Source organism: Triturus cristatus, chromosome 3_2, assembly GCF_964204655.1.
Source record: "Triturus cristatus chromosome 3_2, aTriCri1.1, whole genome shotgun sequence".
In the NCBI taxonomy this organism is placed as follows: Eukaryota; Metazoa; Chordata; class Amphibia; order Caudata; family Salamandridae; genus Triturus; species Triturus cristatus.
Window position 1 is genome coordinate 606,772,976 of NC_140584.1, and position 17,540 is coordinate 606,790,515.

The following is a 17,540-nucleotide window of genomic DNA, read 5'->3' on the forward strand; positions in this document are numbered from 1 at the left end:
ATAGTCTTCCCCACTCTAATCTGCCCTACTCCAATCCAAAACAATCTACCCCCTTCAATGCTCCCCACTCCAATCCAAAACAGTCTACTCCACTCAATCCAAAACAATCTGCCCCCCTCCAATTCACCCCACTCCAATCCCAAATAACCTGCTCCACTCAAATCTGCCCCACTCTAATCCTCCCCATCCAATCTCCCCACCCCAATCCAAAACAATCTTCCCACTCCAATCCACCCCATTCCAATTTGCCCCACTTCAATCCAAAACAATCAGCCCTACTCCCTTCCATCCAACTCCCATCTGCCCCACTCCAATCCAAAACACTCTGCCCCACTCCAATCTGCCCTACTCTTGACAGCCCCACTTGAATCCACCCCACTCCAGTCCAGAACAGTGTGCCCCACTCTAATCCACCCCACTCCAATTCAAAACAATCTGCCAACTCCACTCTTCCCCAGTCCAGTCCAAAACAATCGCCCCACTCCAATCCATCCCACTCCAATCTTCCCCACTCCCAACCAAAACAATCTGCCCCACTCCAATCCATTCCACTCCAATCGGCCCACTCCAATCCAAAGTAATCAGTCCCTCTCCAATTTATCCCACTCCAATCAGCCCCACTCCAACCCAACACCAACACAGTCTGCCCCACTCTAGTCTACCCCACTCCAGTCTGACCTGCTCCAATCCAAAACACTCTGCTCCACTCCAATCGGCCCCACTCCAGACTGTCCCATTCCAATCCACCGCACTCCAAACCAAAACAATCTGCCCCACTCCAATTTCCCCCACTCCAATCTGACCTCTACAGTCTGCCCCACTCCAATCCAAAACCATCAGTCACACTCCAGTCCATCCCACTCCAATCTTCCCTACTCCATTCCAAAACAATCTGCCCCACTCCAATCAACCACAATCCAATCATCCACACTCCAATCCAATCCACCTCACTCAATCCACCCACTTCATCCCTATTCACCCCACTCCAATCTCCCACAATCCACGCACTCCAATCCAATCCACCCCATTCAAATCCAATCCACCCCAAACCAGCATAATCCAATCTACCCCACTCCACTCCAATCCAACTCATCAAAAACAATGTGCCCACTTCAATCCAAAACAATGTGCCCCACTCCAATCCAAAACAATCCGCCCCACTCCAGTCTGTCCCCTTTAATACAAAACAATCTGCCCCACTCCAATGTGCCCCACTCTAATCCAAAACAACCTGCCCCACTCCTATCCAAAACAATCTGCCCACTCCAATGAGCCTCACTACAATCTAACAATTTGCCCACTCTTATGTGGTCCACTCCAATCAGCCCCACTCCAATCCAAAACAATCCACCCCACTCCAATACAAAGCAATCTGCACCACTCTAATCTGCACCACTCCAATTCAAAACAACCCGCCCCAATCCAATGCACCCTTCTTCAATCCAATCCACACCAGCCCAGCCCAATCAACATCAATCTTGGCAAATCCAATCTACACCACTCCAATCCACCCTAGCCAACCCCATTCCAACACCCCCACCCCACCCCAATCTAATCCACCTCAACCCAATCCACCCCACCCAAATCCAGTTCACCCCACCCAATCCAATCCACCTCAATACAACACACCTCAATACAATCCGCTCCAATACAACACACCCCAATCCACCTCATTAAAATCCAATCTACTCTAATTCACCCAACTCCAGTCCAACCCACGCCAGTCCACCCCATTCCTATCCAATCCACTGCAGTCTAATCCACCAAACCCTAACCCAATCCAACCCACCCCACCCCATATCAACCCCCCCATCCAGTCCACCCCACTCCAATCCACCTCACTCTAATGTAGTTCAATCCACTCCACTCTACTCCAATCCACTCCTCTACCCCAATCCAATCCAACCGACCCCAGTTCTGTCCTCCCCTCTTAATCCAAACCATCCAGCCCACCCCACTCCAGTCCAATCCACCTCACCCTAATACACCCACTCCATCCTTATTCACTCCACTCCAATCCACCATAATCCACCCCACTCCAATCCAATTCAACCCACACAATCAAATCCACCCAAACCAGCTCAATCCAATCTACCCCCCTCCAATCCATTCAGCCTCACCCCAATCCAATTCACTCCACTCTCTTCCCAATCCACCCCACCCCACTCCACTCCAATCCACCCCACTCCAATCCAAAGCAATCTGCTCTATTCCAATCTGCCTCACATCAATCTGCCCCACTCCAATACAAAACAATCTGCCACACTCAATCAAAAACAATCTTTCCACTCCAATCCAAAACAATCTGCCCCACACAAATCCAAAGCAATCCGCCTTACTCCTATCTGTTCCACTTCACTCCTAAACAATCTGACCAATTCTAATCCAAAATAACCTGCCCCACTCCAATCCAAAACAATCAGTCCCACTCCACTCCAAAATAATGAGCCCCAAACCAATTTAAAACAATCTGCCACACTCCAATCCAAAGCAGTCTGCCCCACTCCAATCCAGAACAATTTGCATCACTCCAATCTGCCCTAAAACAACCTACCCACTCCAATCAAGCCCACTCCAGTGCAATCCACTTCACCGCAATCCACTCCATGGCACCCCAATCCCACTCCAATCCAATCCACCCCAATGCAATACTCCCCAATCCAGCCAAATCCAATCTACTACACTCCAATCCACCCCAGCCCACACCACTCCATTCCACCCACCCTACCCCGCCCAATCCAATCCACCTCTATCAATCCATCCAAATCCAATCTACTCCATTACAATCCACCCCACTCCAATCCGCCCCAGCCCACCCCACTCCAATCCACCCCACCTCAATCCAATCCAACCCACCTCAATCAATCCACCCCTCCCCAATCCAGTTCACTCACCCCAATCGAATCGAATCCAACTCAATCCAATCCAATCCACCCCACTCAATCAAATCCACCTCACTTATGTTCAATCCACCTCACTGCAATCAATCTACTCCACTCCAATTCACCCAACTCCATTCCACCCCACTCCAGTCCACCACATGCCAGTCCACCCCACTCCTGCCCATCCTACCAACTCCAGTCCAATCCACCCTGTCCCAACTCACCCCAATAAATCCAACCCATCCCACCCCACTGCATATCATTCCACCCCATCCAGTCCATCCCACTCCAATCCACTCACTCCACTGCAGTTCAATCCAACCCATTCTACTCCAATCCACTCCTCTACCCAATCAAATCCTATTTACTCAAGTTCAGTCCACCCTACTTAATTCAATCCATCCAGCCCACCACACTCTAATCCACCCCACCCCAATCTAATCCAGTCCAATCCAATCCACCCCACTCCAGTCCAATCCACCTCACTCCAATCCAATCCACCCCACCCCAATCCAATCCACCTCACCCCACCCCATTTCAACCCAGTCCTCCTCACTAAAATCCACCCTCTCTAGTTCAGTCCATTCCACCCCACTCTAATTCAACCCAGTGCAAACACCCCAATCCAATCTAATCCACTCCACTCCAATCCATTCCACTCCAAATCAATCCACCCCATCCAGTCCACCCAGTTCAATCCACCTCGCTGCACTCAATCCAACCCACTCTGCCCCAATCCACCCCATTCCACTCTAATCCAAACCACCCCACTATCTCAAGCCACTCCAACCCCCTACACCCTATTCCACCCTATTCCACCCTACTACACTCTATGCCACCCCACTCTACTCCACCCTACTCCATTCTGGAGCACTGCACTCTATGATACTGCATTCTAGCCCACTCTCTGCCACTTAAACACGGAACTCTACAACACTCTACTCCCAGTACTCCACTTTACGATACTCTAGTCCAACAAATCGAGTCTGCGACACTCTTCTCCCCCCACTCCACTCTAAGACACTCCACACCATTAACGTTTAGGCATGCTGAACTGCAGCCATACTGGCATAAAATATGGCAAAACACATTGCAATAGCCAAAAGCCCTTGCATAGCAGAGACCTCTGGGCTTTGCCACCACTTGTCTTGACTGCTGCTGCTGGTTTTTTACTCTGTGCGCTGGCACTCAGCTAACCAACCCCCAGTGTACATGCTCTAACCTCTAAAACATGTTGAAATAAATTGGTTATACTCTTAATTTGCACATTTAACTGACCTTTAAGCCCCAATTGTATAGAACAAAATGTACACTCGTATGTCACTAGTGGACTGAGCACACATTGTGCTTAACCAATGTGACAATGCAAAACATGACTGCAGGCCTGCCAGCAGTAACCTGGCTGCGCATGTTTAAACTGAATATTTGACCTGTCAAAATAAACCCATAGTGAGGCCTATATCCTCCGTTTAAATATTAATAATTCAACCCTAAGTAGACCTTCAATGCCTATAAGGCAGGGTGCATGATATTTAAAAGAAGGACATGTAACGTTTTAAAGTTAAACATGACTGTGCACTGACAATGCCCTTTGCACTGTAGCTGGGTTACCTGCTCCATTGGAAAGTATTTGGATACATTATTAAAGTTAATAAAGTTAACTCCACCTAGAAAGCAGGTTAAAAAAAATGTAATTATTGCTTTTTAAAAATATTTATTATAGATCTAATTCATTGGTAAGGTCAGGTTTGTAACAAATATTTTACAAAAGCTATTTTTTTTTAAAGTCACCTTTACCCTGCCTAAAGCCTCTAGAAGCCCATTTGCACAAGCCACAAACTGTCACCCCCAGGAGTTGAATACCTCCTTGATGAGGTCTGAACTGGCTTCCAAAGCTGAAAGAAAGGCCTTGGTATGGGATTGGGGAGGTGGTTTGTTCTTCTGACAGGATGACCATCTGGGCTGTGCCTAGGAACTTAATTAACTTCAAAGGCTGTCTACTCTGTCAAAGGCAGATGCACCAACTTCAGCCAGTGTCTTAACAAAACGAGAACGAAAGAATTGTGTGGGGGTAAAAAGAAACATGTATTTTTAAAAACATTATTGTCCCAGCACAAATCCACCAACACGTGCTTCGGTATTAAAATCGCTTCATCGGGGCCAATTTGGCAGTTCCAGTAGCCCGGTAAACCCCTCAATTTGTACCGTTAGCCCAGCACACTTGTCAGAGTAGGCATACTCTGACATCCTTCCAGGTATTTCTAAGATAAAGCCTTAAGAGGATGTTATTGCTTCATTTCAGAGCACTTGTTTGACTAACAAACTCTGCCCTCCAAGCAATAAAAACATTTACCGTGCTGGCAGGTTATGTGAATAATGAGATGAAGCCAGTGTCTATTATTTAATAATACCACAGCAATCGTCTCTTTAACAACTATACTCCAGTAATGAATAAAGCTTTAAATCTTCTTGAAATATGGAAGACTCTTCCACTGTCAATTATTGACCTTATAGCCTTAATTAAAATGTAGATTTTACCCCCATTTTATTTTAGTTTTTTTTGCCTAGCTCTTGCAGCATAGATTCCTCTTTTTGTTAAATTGTAGTGGAACCTGGTCTCATTTGTTTGAGGTCAGAAACACCCACATGTGAAGTTACAAGTTTTACAAATGTACAAGAATGAAAGTTGTCTGTGGTTCTCTGATATTCGGCTATACTACATGGCATCCTTTATATTACAACTGCTCCATGGCGAACTCATTTTGATAACTCAATTCCAATACTCATGCCCAACAATTATGATATACGAGATCTGGCTTGGTGTGTTAAAACTCTTAATGTCCCAAAAAAAGTTAGATATAAGTCATGGAACTATATCTGTATTATGAGATGGAAAGTTTTTACCAAATATGAAATCCCTAGAATACATGCAGAAACACCTCTACACTATTGCTGCCATCTATCACCAAGTTTTACAGAAGAGGCACTACGTAAATGGTCGGATTTAGCAACAACTAAAATAGATTTTTTATGACTGCTCTAGAATAAAACCTTTTCTAAATCTTTTTCCTGTAAATTTAATCCACAGCCATTACCAAGATTTCTTTCATGCTCAAATATACTAAATATGTAAAACATTTGCCAATTCATGTATCTGTTGTCCTAGAAATGTGTAAAAGATAATGTTCACTCAGGAAAAAAATAATCTATCTCTTAGCTATTGATATCAATAACTTTTCCCAAAATCTGATTGAATTTCTGGGAAAACGAGATTAAAATGGGAGCTGCTGCGCACGAGGTGACGATTAGAGAAATCGCACTGGGAAAGTTATTTTGGACTCAGCTATACGAGCGCAAGGGGGGACACATTTTCATGGCATGACGTTTTCAATGGGTGGATGCTATATCTTACGCTGCATGTTCGGAATAAAATGTTCCCTTCTTACAAGTTTGACATTTTTACCGTCTAGTTCATTTATGAATTCCCAGAAGCGGTTTGTCTCCTTGCCTTTGGTGGACTGTAATATACTATGCCTTCTCCTACAATAAACATATTGTTTAGAGCCTCATATGTCTTTTTAGTAATTTATTTAAAGGCGCTGAGACCCGGTTGCTTTGTAATCTTCATTAGGAGGGAGCTATTAACCTTTTTACTTGTTCCTGGGACTCAGGAAAACCAAGTAGTTACTTCTCAACCTTTTCCAATGCATCAAAATATGATTCAAATGGCCTGTATTGCGAGCTCTTTTTTTCACCACATATTGTGACAATGGTGTTAAGAAACTCTTGCTATTGAATAAATGTGGATTTGCATTTTTCTTGGTTATTGATAGGAGTGGTAAGGTCTGATGGCTTCTTTCGGGTTTTAGTTGTTATAGGTGCCTCTAGGCAACAGCGACCATTTAAGCCGTTTATGTGCGACTCTACCAACTTCATATGCCAATTTTTCAAAACCTCACTGCTCGCCCGCTTTAGATCTAAAGCATGTTTTCTTTACTCTCAAACCTGGATAATGTTTTGAATGAGCACTTGTGTTTAAAGATATTGGGACTCCCAAACGTGCAATCTAACCAGTTCCCTTTGTAGGAAGCAAAAGGACTATGGTGGACAGGAATGGCAGGTTGTTTTCCAGCGTTAAGAGTTCAAAGTGATGCAGCTTCTAGGAACATTCCATAAATGGCTATGGTCCTTACATCATTTTTTTGATGCGAATGACATGCAGGGATTCCCCAGAGAACATCAATCATCAATCATCATGTTCCTCAGCGCCCTACTCCAATCCAAAACAATCTATCCCCTCCAATGCTCCCCACTCCAATCCAAAACAGTCTACTCCACTCAATCCAAAACAATCTGCACCCCTCCTATTCACCCAACTCCAATCCCAAACAACCTGCTCCACTCAAATCTGCCCCACTCGAATCCTCCCCATTCAATCTGCCCACTCCAATCCAAAACAATCTTCCCACTCCAATCCACCCCATTCCAATTTGCCCCACTCCAATCCAAAACAATCAGCCCTACTCCATTCCATCCAACTCCCGTCTGCCCCACTCCAATCCAAAGCACTCTGCCCCAATCCAATCTTCCCTACTCTTGACAGCCTCACTTGAATCCACCCCACTCCAATCCAGAACAGTGTGCCCCACTCTAATCCACCCCACTCCAATTCAAAACAATCTGCCAACTCCAATCTTCCCCAGTCCAGTCCAAAACAATCAGCCTACTCCAATCCATCCCACTCCAATCTTCCCCACTCCCAACCAAAACAATCTGCCCCACTCCAATCCATTCCACTCCAATCGGCCCCACTCCTATCCAAAGTAATCAGCTCCTCTCCAATGTATCCCACTCCAATCAGCCCCACTCAAACCCAACACAGTCTGCCCCACTCTAGTCTACCCCACTCCAGTCTTCCCTGCTTCAATCCAAAACACTCTGCTCCACTCCAATCGGCCCCACTCCAGACTGCTCCACTCCAATCTGACCTCTACAGTGTGTCCAACTCCAATCCAAAACCATCAGTCACACTCCAATCCATCCCACTGCAATCTTCCCTACTCCATTCCAAAACAATCTGCCCCACTCCAATCAACCACAATCCAATCATCCACACTCCAATCCAATCCCCCTCACTCAATCCACCCACTTCATCCCTATTCACCCCACTCCAATCTCCCACAATCCACCACACTCCAATCCAATCCACCCCATACAAATCAAATCCACCCCAAACCAGTCTAATCCAATCTACCCATCTCCACTCCAATCCAACTCATCAAAACCAATGAGCCCATTCCAATCCAAAACAATGTGCCCCACTCCAATCCAAAACAATCCGCACCACTCCAGTCTGTCCCCTTTAATCCAAAACAATCTGCCCCACTCCAATCTGTCCCACTCTAATCCAAAACAACCTGCCCCACCCCACTCTAATCCACCCCACCTTAATTTAACCCATCCAACCCACATCAATCCCCCATCCAGTTTAATCCACCCCACTCTACTCCAATCCACCCATCTACCCCAATCCAATCCAACCCACCCCAGTTCAGTCCACCCCTCTTAATCCAATCCATCCAGCCAACCCCTTTCCAGTCCAATCCACCTCTCCCTAATTCACTGACTCCATCCTTATTCACCCCACTCAAATCCACCACTATCCACCCCACCCCACTCAAATCCAATTCAACCCACACAATCCAATCCACCCCAAACCAGTGCATTCCAATCTACCCTACTCCAATCTATTAGGCCTCACCCCAATACAATTCACTCCACTCTCTTCCCAATCCACCCCACTCCACTCCAATCCACCCCACTCCAATCCAAAGCAATCTGCTCTATTCCAATCTGCCTTACACCAATCTGCACCACTCCAATACAAAACAATCTGCCCCACTCAATCAAAAACAATCTTTCCACTCCAATCCAAAACAATCTGCCCCACTCAAATCCAAATCAATGCGCACTTCTCCAATCTGTTCCACCCACTCCTAGACAATCTGACCAACTCTAATCCAAAATAACCTGCCCCACTCCAATCCAAAACAATGAGTCCCACTCCACACCAAAATAATGAGCCCCAAACCAATTTAAAACAATCTGCACCACTCCAATCCAAAACAGTCTGCCCCACTCCAATCCAGAACAATTTGCATCATTCCAATCTGCCCTAAAACAACCTACCCACTCCAATCAATCCCATGCCAGTACAATCCACTTCACCCCAATCCAATCCATGGCACCCCAATCCACCCAATCCCACTGCAATCCAATCCACTGCAATTCAATACTCCCCAATCCAGCCAAATCCAATCTACTACACTCCAATCCACCCCAGCCCAAACCACTCTATTCCACCCACCCTACCCCCCTCCAATCCACCTCAATCAATCCATCCAAATCCAATCTACTCCATTACAATCCACCCCACTCCAATATGCCCCAGCCCACCCCACTCCAATCCACCCCACCCCAATCCAACCCACCTCAATCAATCCATCCCTCCCCAATCAAGTTCACCCACCCAATCCAATCCACCCCACTCATTCAAATCCACCTCACTTATGTTCAATCCACCTCACTGCAATCCAATCTTCTCCACTCCATTTCACGTCACTCCATTCCACCCCACTCCAGTCCACTACATGCCAGTCCACCCCACTCTTGCCCAATCTACCTACTCCAGTCCAATCCACCCTGCCCCAACTCACCCCAGTAAATCCAACCCACACCACCCCACTGCATATCAGTCCACCGCATCCAGTCCATCCCACTCCAATCCACTCCACTGCAGTTCAATCCAACCCATTCTACTCCAATCCACTCCTCTACCCAATCAAATCCTATTTACTCAAGTTCAGTCCACCCTACTTAATTCAATCCATCCAGCCCACCACACTCTAATCCACCCACTCCAATCTAATCCAGTCCAATCCAATCCACCTCACTCCAGTCCAATCCACCTCACTCCAATCCAATCAACCCCACCCCAATCCAATCCACCTCACCCCATTTCAACCCAGTCCTCCTCACTAAAATTCACCCTCTCTAGTTCAGTCCATTCCACCCCACTCTAATTCAGCCCAGTCCAAACACCCCAATCCAATCTAATCCACTCCACTCCAATCCATTCCACTCCAATCCAATCCACCCCATCCAGTCCACCCACTTCAATCCACCTCGCTCCACTCAATCCAACCCACTCTGCCCCAATCCACCCCATCCCACTCTAATCCAAACCACCCCACTATCTCAAGCCACTCCAACCCCCTACACCCTATTCCACCCTACTACACTCTATGCCACCCCACTCTACTCCACCCTACTCCATTCTGGAACACTGCACTCTATGATACTGCACTCTAGCCCACTCTCTGCCACTTAAGCACGGAACTCTACAACACTCTACTCCCAGTACTCCACTTTACGATACTCTACTCCAACAAATCGAGTCTGCGACACTCTTCTCCCCCCACTCCACTCTAGGACACTCCACGCCATTAACTTTTAGGCATGCTGAACAGCAGCCACACTGGCATAAAATATGGCAAAACACATTGCCATAGCCAAAAGCTCTTGCATAGAAGAGACCTCTGGGCTTTGCCACCACTTGTCTTAACTGCTGCTGCTGGTTTTTTACTCTGTGCGCTGGCACTCAGCTAACCAACCCCCAGTGTACATGCTCTAACCTCTGAAACATGTTGAAATAAATTGGTTATACTCTTAATTTGCACATTTAACTGACCTTTAAGCCCAAGTGTATAGAACAAAATGTACACTAGTATGTCACTAGTGGACTGAGCACACACTGTGCTTAACCAATGTGACAATGCAAAACATGACTGCAGGCCTGCCAGCAGTAACCTGGCTGCGCATGTTTAAACTGAATATTTGACGTGTCAAAATAAACCCATAGTGAGGCCTATATCCTCCGTTTAAATATTAATAATTCAACCCTAAGTAGACCTTAAATGCCTATAAGGCAGGGTGCATGATATTTAAAAGAAGGACATGTAAAGTTTTAAAGTTAAACATGACTGTGCACTGACAATGCTCTTTGCACTGTAGCTGGGTTACCTGTTCCATAGGAAAGTATTTGGATACATTATTAAAGTTAATAAAGTTATCTCCACCTAGAAAGCAGGTTAAAAAAAATGTAATTATTGCTTTTTAAAAATATTTATTATAGATCTAATTCATTGGTAAGGTCAGGTTTGTAACAAATATTTTACAAAAGCTATTTTTTTTTTTTAAGTCACCTTTACCCTGCCTAAAGCCTCTAGAAGCCCATTTGCACAAGCCACAAACTGTCACCCCCAGGAGTTGAATACCTCCTTGATGAGGTCTGAACTGGCTTCCAAAGCTGAAAGAAAGGCCTTGGTATGGGATTGGGGAGGTGGTTTGTTCTTCTGACAGGATGACCATCTGGGCTGTGCCTAGGAACTTAATTAACTTCAAAGGCTGTCTACTCTGTCAAAGGCAGATGCACCAACTTCAGCCAGTGTCTTAACAAAACGAGAACGAAAGAATTGTGTGGGGGTAAAAAGAAACATGTATTTTTAAAAACATTATTGTCCCAGCACAAATCCACCAACACGTGCTTCGGTATTAAAATCGCTTCATCGGGGCCAATTTGGCAGTTCCAGTAGCCCGGTAAACCCCTCAATTTGTACCGTTAGCCCAGCACACTTGTCAGAGTAGGCATACTCTGACATCCTTCCAGGTATTTCTAAGATAAAGCCTTAAGAGGATGTTATTGCTTCATTTCAGAGCACTTGTTTGACTAACAAACTCTGCCCTCCAAGCAATAAAAACATTTACCGTGCTGGCAGGTTATGTGAATAATGAGATGAAGCCAGTGTATATTATTTAATAATACCACAGCAATCGTCTCTTTAACAACTATACTCCAGTAATGAATAAAGCTTTAAATCTTCTTGAAATATGGAAGACTCTTCCACTGTCAATTATTGACCTTAAAGCCTTAATTAAAATGTAGATTTTACCCCCATTTTATTTTAGTTTTTTTTGCCTAGCTCTTGCAGCATAGATTCCTCTTTTTGTTAAATTGTAGTGGAACCTGGTCTCATTTGTTTGAGGTCAGAAACACCCACATGTGAAGTTACAAGTTTTACAAATGTACAAGAATGAAAGTTGTCTATGGTTTTCTGATATTCGGCTATACTACATGGCATCCTTTATATTACAACTGCTCCATGGCGAACTCATTTTGATAACTCAATTCCAATACTCATGCCCAACAATTATGATATACGGGATCTGGCTTGGTGTGTTAAAACCCTTAATGTCCCAAAAAATGTTAGATATAAGTCATGGAACTATATCTGTATTATGAGATGGAAAGTTTTTACCAAATATGAAGTCCCTAAAATACATGCAGAAACACCTCTACACTATTGCTGCCATCTATCACCAAGTTTTACAGAAGAGGCACTACGTAAATAGTCGGATTTAGCAACAACTAAAATAGATTTTTTTATGACTGCTCTAGAATAAAACCTTTTCTAAATCTTATTCCAGTAAATTTAATCCACTGCCATTACCAAGATTTCTTTCATGCTCAAATACACTAAATATTTAAAAATGTTGCCAAATCATGTATCTGTTGTCCTAGAAATGTGTAAAGGAAACTGTTCACTCAGTAAAAAAAAAAAAACTATCTCTTAGCTATTGACATCAATAACTTTGCCCAAAATCTGATTGAATTTCTGGGAAAACGAGATTAAAATGGGAGCTGCTGAGCACGAGGAGACGATTAGAGAAATCGCACTGGGAAAGTTATTTTGGACTCAGCTATACGAGCGCAAGGGGGGACAAATTTTCATTGCATGACGTTTTCAATGGGCGGATGCTATATCTTACGCTGCATGTTCGGAATAAAATGTTCCCCTCAGAAGTCTGCAAATGCCAAAGACGTAGTTCAGGAAGGGACTGATCATACATGTTGTGGGCTTGCAGCACGTTAACAACATTTTGGATGACTATATCCTGGGCGGTGAATTCAATAATATAGAATAGAAGGTTATTCAAGGTTCTATGCAAGGAGCCCTCCTGGGTGGGACAGATGCGTCTTGATTAGAAGACCAATACGCAAAACATTTTCTTTTTGGAGCTATGTTGTGAGCCCGGTCACTAATCACCACTCACTGGAGATCCCCACTTTGCCCTCGGTATGGTGAATGGACAGCTAAAGGCGAAGAGTCAGTCAGCCTGAATCCTGCTGTCATGCCAGGATGAATCGATTTTATATATATATATATATATATATTTTTTTTTAAATGGAAAAACTGGGCATATCATATTGGAGTATGATTTGGTTTCATTTGTAGAGTTTTGTTTTTCCTTTTGCTTCTGGAGCACAGAAATGTATGTTTTTATCGGGCAATTAGAGGACGGTGTTGATTGGCTTCGATGCAGCTTATGAACCTTAAATGGTCAGGGGTTTATATCAAGGAGCGCGGTTGTTTATCAATATAAGAAGTTTGATTATATTTTGTGAAACATATTTACTATTTTATGTAGATGTAATGCCTGCTAGATCTGGTATACTATGTAAGGTAATTGCATTGTCACTTCAGCAGTGTAAGGGATATGAATTGTCACTTTGTGGCTCTGGTACATTTGATGAAACATGTGTAAGTATTGTAAAAGCATTGACACGTTTGGAATGGGAGATATGAACTAAATGTAAGTAAAGCACTGTCACTTTGGAGCTGTGTGGGACATTGCCCGCTGTGCATGCTATCGCTTTATCTTGTATCGGAGACGCGTGTAGAGCCCGAACCAAGCTAGAGACAATAGATTCAGATCCCTTTGCATAAGCAGAAGTATCTGCTAGAAATGGGGGAATTAAAGAGACCACCGATCCCATAAGGATATACCAAAGTGATATTTGGTTTATACAGTGGAGTTTGTGTCAGTACTATCCATGCAATGTCACTTTATTAGTATAAGAGAGATGAACTATATCTAAGCTAATCACTGTCACTTGTTAGGTATGTAGGACATTACCTGTCCGTTGTGCATGCAAAGTCACTTTATTTTTAATCGGAGATGTGTTTATATAGTTAAGTTATAACCAAGCTGGATGTTATAGTAATTTACTCAGTTGTATAAGCAGCAATATCTGTCAGAAATGGTGGAAAGGACTCATCGAATTAATATGAACATTGATCTGACAAGAATACGCCAATAGCGATACTTGGCCATGTTGATGTAAAGCTGTTAATTTAGAACGTGAAAGTACCTTGCTGCAAAACAAATTTACAAAAATTGCAAAGGATTTAAAATGTGTCCTGCCCTTCCTAGTCTGGCGCACTACACAGGGCTGAGATGTCCCCAGGCATATCATAAAGCAGATCTGCCCAGTCTTAGATCAGTCATATATGTTCAAGCACAGATCTGTGCTGAATGTATATTCTAGTCAGACCAGGCAAGGTTAAAGAAGAAAAGATAAGTTAGAAAGTATACCATCTGGGAGGAATGGCACAGCTGTCTGCACTATATGACAGCCCTCAATAATGCACACACACAGAACACGACCCTCGCAGTGATGAAAATGATATATATTCTCTCTATTCTCAGCTCTCAGTAAATATTCCATGCCCAAGGTCTCAGTTCACTTGAATGGGACTGGAAAGTTTTCCAGTCTGCAGAACACATTGTTTACTACGTAATTTATTGATAGGCGCCGCGACTGAGGTGTCTGTGTGGTAGAGTGGAGCAGCGCCACATTTTGCTGCTGCTCACCAATAAGGCACATTTCCCATCATGCCTTGCCTCACACCCCTTTGATTGTTGAGCATTGCAGTGTCTCTGTATATTTATAGTCCGTTCCTTGCAGAAAAAAATACAAATACATTTTTTTCCAGTAGGTTCGACTCCGCTAAAGCTGTCATTCATTCTACCTTTCCATCCTTCATTTCTAGGGGGACAGCATTGAGACCGAACCTGGCTGTGCAGGGGTAACTGGACACCCAGGAACTCCAGGCTTCCCTGGGGACAAAGGAGAAATGGTGAGTAAATCCTAGCAATTGTCATTGCAGGGCCCAGCCCAGAGTGTCAGTGGCATAAATATAATGCCAAACACTACACACAGGGAGAGAGAGAGAGCTAGAAAGAGAAAGTGAAAGACAAAGAAAAAGAAAGACAATCAAGGCATTCACCAGCGAGCATCTCATTCCCTTGTTCACATCTTTCCCCACTTCAAGTTTCTCAAGGCAAGTGCCCCTATTCATGGCCTGAGTGGGTCATCATGGCAACAAGTGATGTGTGCATTGCAGCAGGCCAAGCCCTATACAGGGTGTCCAGACATAGCTGTGATCCCACTTGTAAACTCAGAACATGAGAAGACAGGTTTGGCACCCAGAGAGGTTCACAGATGGAACCAGTAATGAGAAAGGGAACACAAGAACTTACTTGGATTTAAAGGGGCCATTCGGTGAATGTTATCTCAATGCATCTCGAACCGTCAGCTGCCATCATAGAAGACAGGGACATTCTAGAATACTTATTGCTGGTGATTGTTAGAGATGCAGGAATAAGAAAAGAGAATTGTGTTTTTTGTCTCTACACTGTAGTGCCCCTTAGGTTTCTCTTACTACACATCCAGCTCTTCTGTGCAAGCATTAATTACAGTTACGTTTATTTCCTTGGTACCAACAGGTATGTTTCGGTGAATATGTTCTTTATCTGCACTACAACTTTAACATTATGGGGCATATTCTCAAATCCCCATCACCACCACAACGGCACGTGACGTTGTGGTGGCGATAGGGGCTTAGCCATATTCAGAAGGCAGCGTTAAGCCACGTTAAGTGGCTTAACGCTGCCTTGTGAATAGGGCCCCCTTCATGCTGTTTTTAGCGTGAAGGGGGCGTGCAGTGGGTGTTGTGGTGGGCGTTCCACCACAACACCCATTCAGTTTGACGCTACCTCCTATTCACAAGGGCAGCGTAAATAGGAGGTAGCGCCAAACTTAATACCAGGAAAAATCTGGTCGTAAGGTGGCGAAACAAGGAGAAATGCTTTATTTCTCCTCGTTTTTGCTTTTTCCATGTGTGCTGCCTTGTGCAGCACACATGAAAAAAGCAAAATGCAATGGTTTCTTTATGTGCAGGAAGATGTCCCTCGCTGTACATAAACAAATCTTTTTTGAAAATGCCGTTTTGTAACCTACATGTGAGCTGCATGAAGCAGCACACCTGTAGGTTACAAACTGGCATTTAAGGTTTGTTTGTGTGCAGGAAGGAACTCCTTCCTGTACATAAACAAACCTCCCTGCTTGCAGACACCCTTGCACTCTGGTGCAAGGGTGCCTACGTTGGCGCTAAGTTGTGAAACTTAGCGCCATCGCAGGTGGAAACGCGAGGCTGCACCATATACTTGAGAATAGGGTACAGCCTCGCGTTTCCGAAGTGGCGGAGAGAGACATTAAGCCAAGAAGGCTAACGCCTCTCTCCGCCACTGCATTGAGAACATGGCCCTATGTTACTCCACATGGCCTTGTTCTACCAGTATCGTGGCAAAGGCCATTGAATAAAATGCTTACTTGATTCAGGAACCAATACTGAATTATTTTCTGGCTTCTGTTTCAGGGTCCTCCTGGCATGCGTGGATTCCCCGGCCCTTCAGGACAGGCTGTAAGTACCTGATCAACAGAGCCAGTATGATTTCACCTCTTTATTGCACAAGAGTTAAGACTCTCTCCTCATCACACCACCTTTCATTTCTTGTCCTTCCCCCTTTTCACATAGACCTTTCTTAACCCCAAACCTTCTTTCACTGTTGCTGGTTAACCAATCTGACACCTACAGTAACATTCTCCCAACTCTGCTGTCCACAAGCCAGTCGTAGGATTGGCAAATGTATATGATATGACTTCCTGTTTCTTCCCTCAGGGTCCCCCAGGTTTTCCGGGTCCACCTGGCTCCACTGGATTACCTGTAAGAATCCCATACCTCACACATTATGTGGGCTTTTGTCAGTGTTGCTTAAATCACGCTTGCTTTGTCCTCTTCCTCACTTCCGGTGCTGTTCCAGCCTAACCACGATAAATATCAAAGTAACCTCTCTCCACCTCACCAATTTGTCCTGTATTCACCTTCACCCCGTATTTCAATTATATCTTCAATAGGGTAAGCCACGTCATTGGTACCTGTGTGCCCTGAGACGTTCCCCCACGTGGCATTTAAAAAGCAGCGTTCCTTGTATTAGTCACGTATGTTGAATATAGTAAAATCAGTTTAGCACTTGAGCAGGATATCTATAATGTGTCACTAGATGAAAAAAGGCAGTACCTACAGGATACAACATTTTAAATGTGGCTCGTAAAGGCGTGCCGCCAGTTAAGATCAGTGTCCATTAAGACAAGGGTAGATAAAATTGCAGCATCATTTCGTCTTCATTTTGATATTAACTTTTCATTCATGGAACGAAGAGTAACATTCATACACGTTAGAATATCTTTGCATTTCAGCAGTATCATGAATGACGTTTTAGAATCTAAAGATTTTCTTTCACATACAAAATACAACATACAAATATATGTGTTGGTAAATCGGTTTTAGGAAGGTCAGCTTAGAATTAACCTCTATTATAAAAATACAACACTACCATTTTACGACTCTTCAA

General features: G+C 44.2%; 1 protein-coding gene across 1 annotated transcript in view; it reads left to right on the plus strand.

The window, feature by feature from the left end:
* Positions 1 to 17,540, plus strand: part of COL16A1 (collagen type XVI alpha 1 chain) — an 871,927-nt gene that overhangs the window by 704,115 nt on the left and 150,272 nt on the right. The window contains exons 47-49 of the mRNA XM_085648479.1: positions 14,837 to 14,923; positions 16,505 to 16,549; positions 16,808 to 16,852. Coding sequence (XP_085504605.1) covers positions 14,837 to 14,923; positions 16,505 to 16,549; positions 16,808 to 16,852 — 177 coding nt within the window. The remainder of the gene's footprint in view (positions 1 to 14,836; positions 14,924 to 16,504; positions 16,550 to 16,807; positions 16,853 to 17,540) is intronic.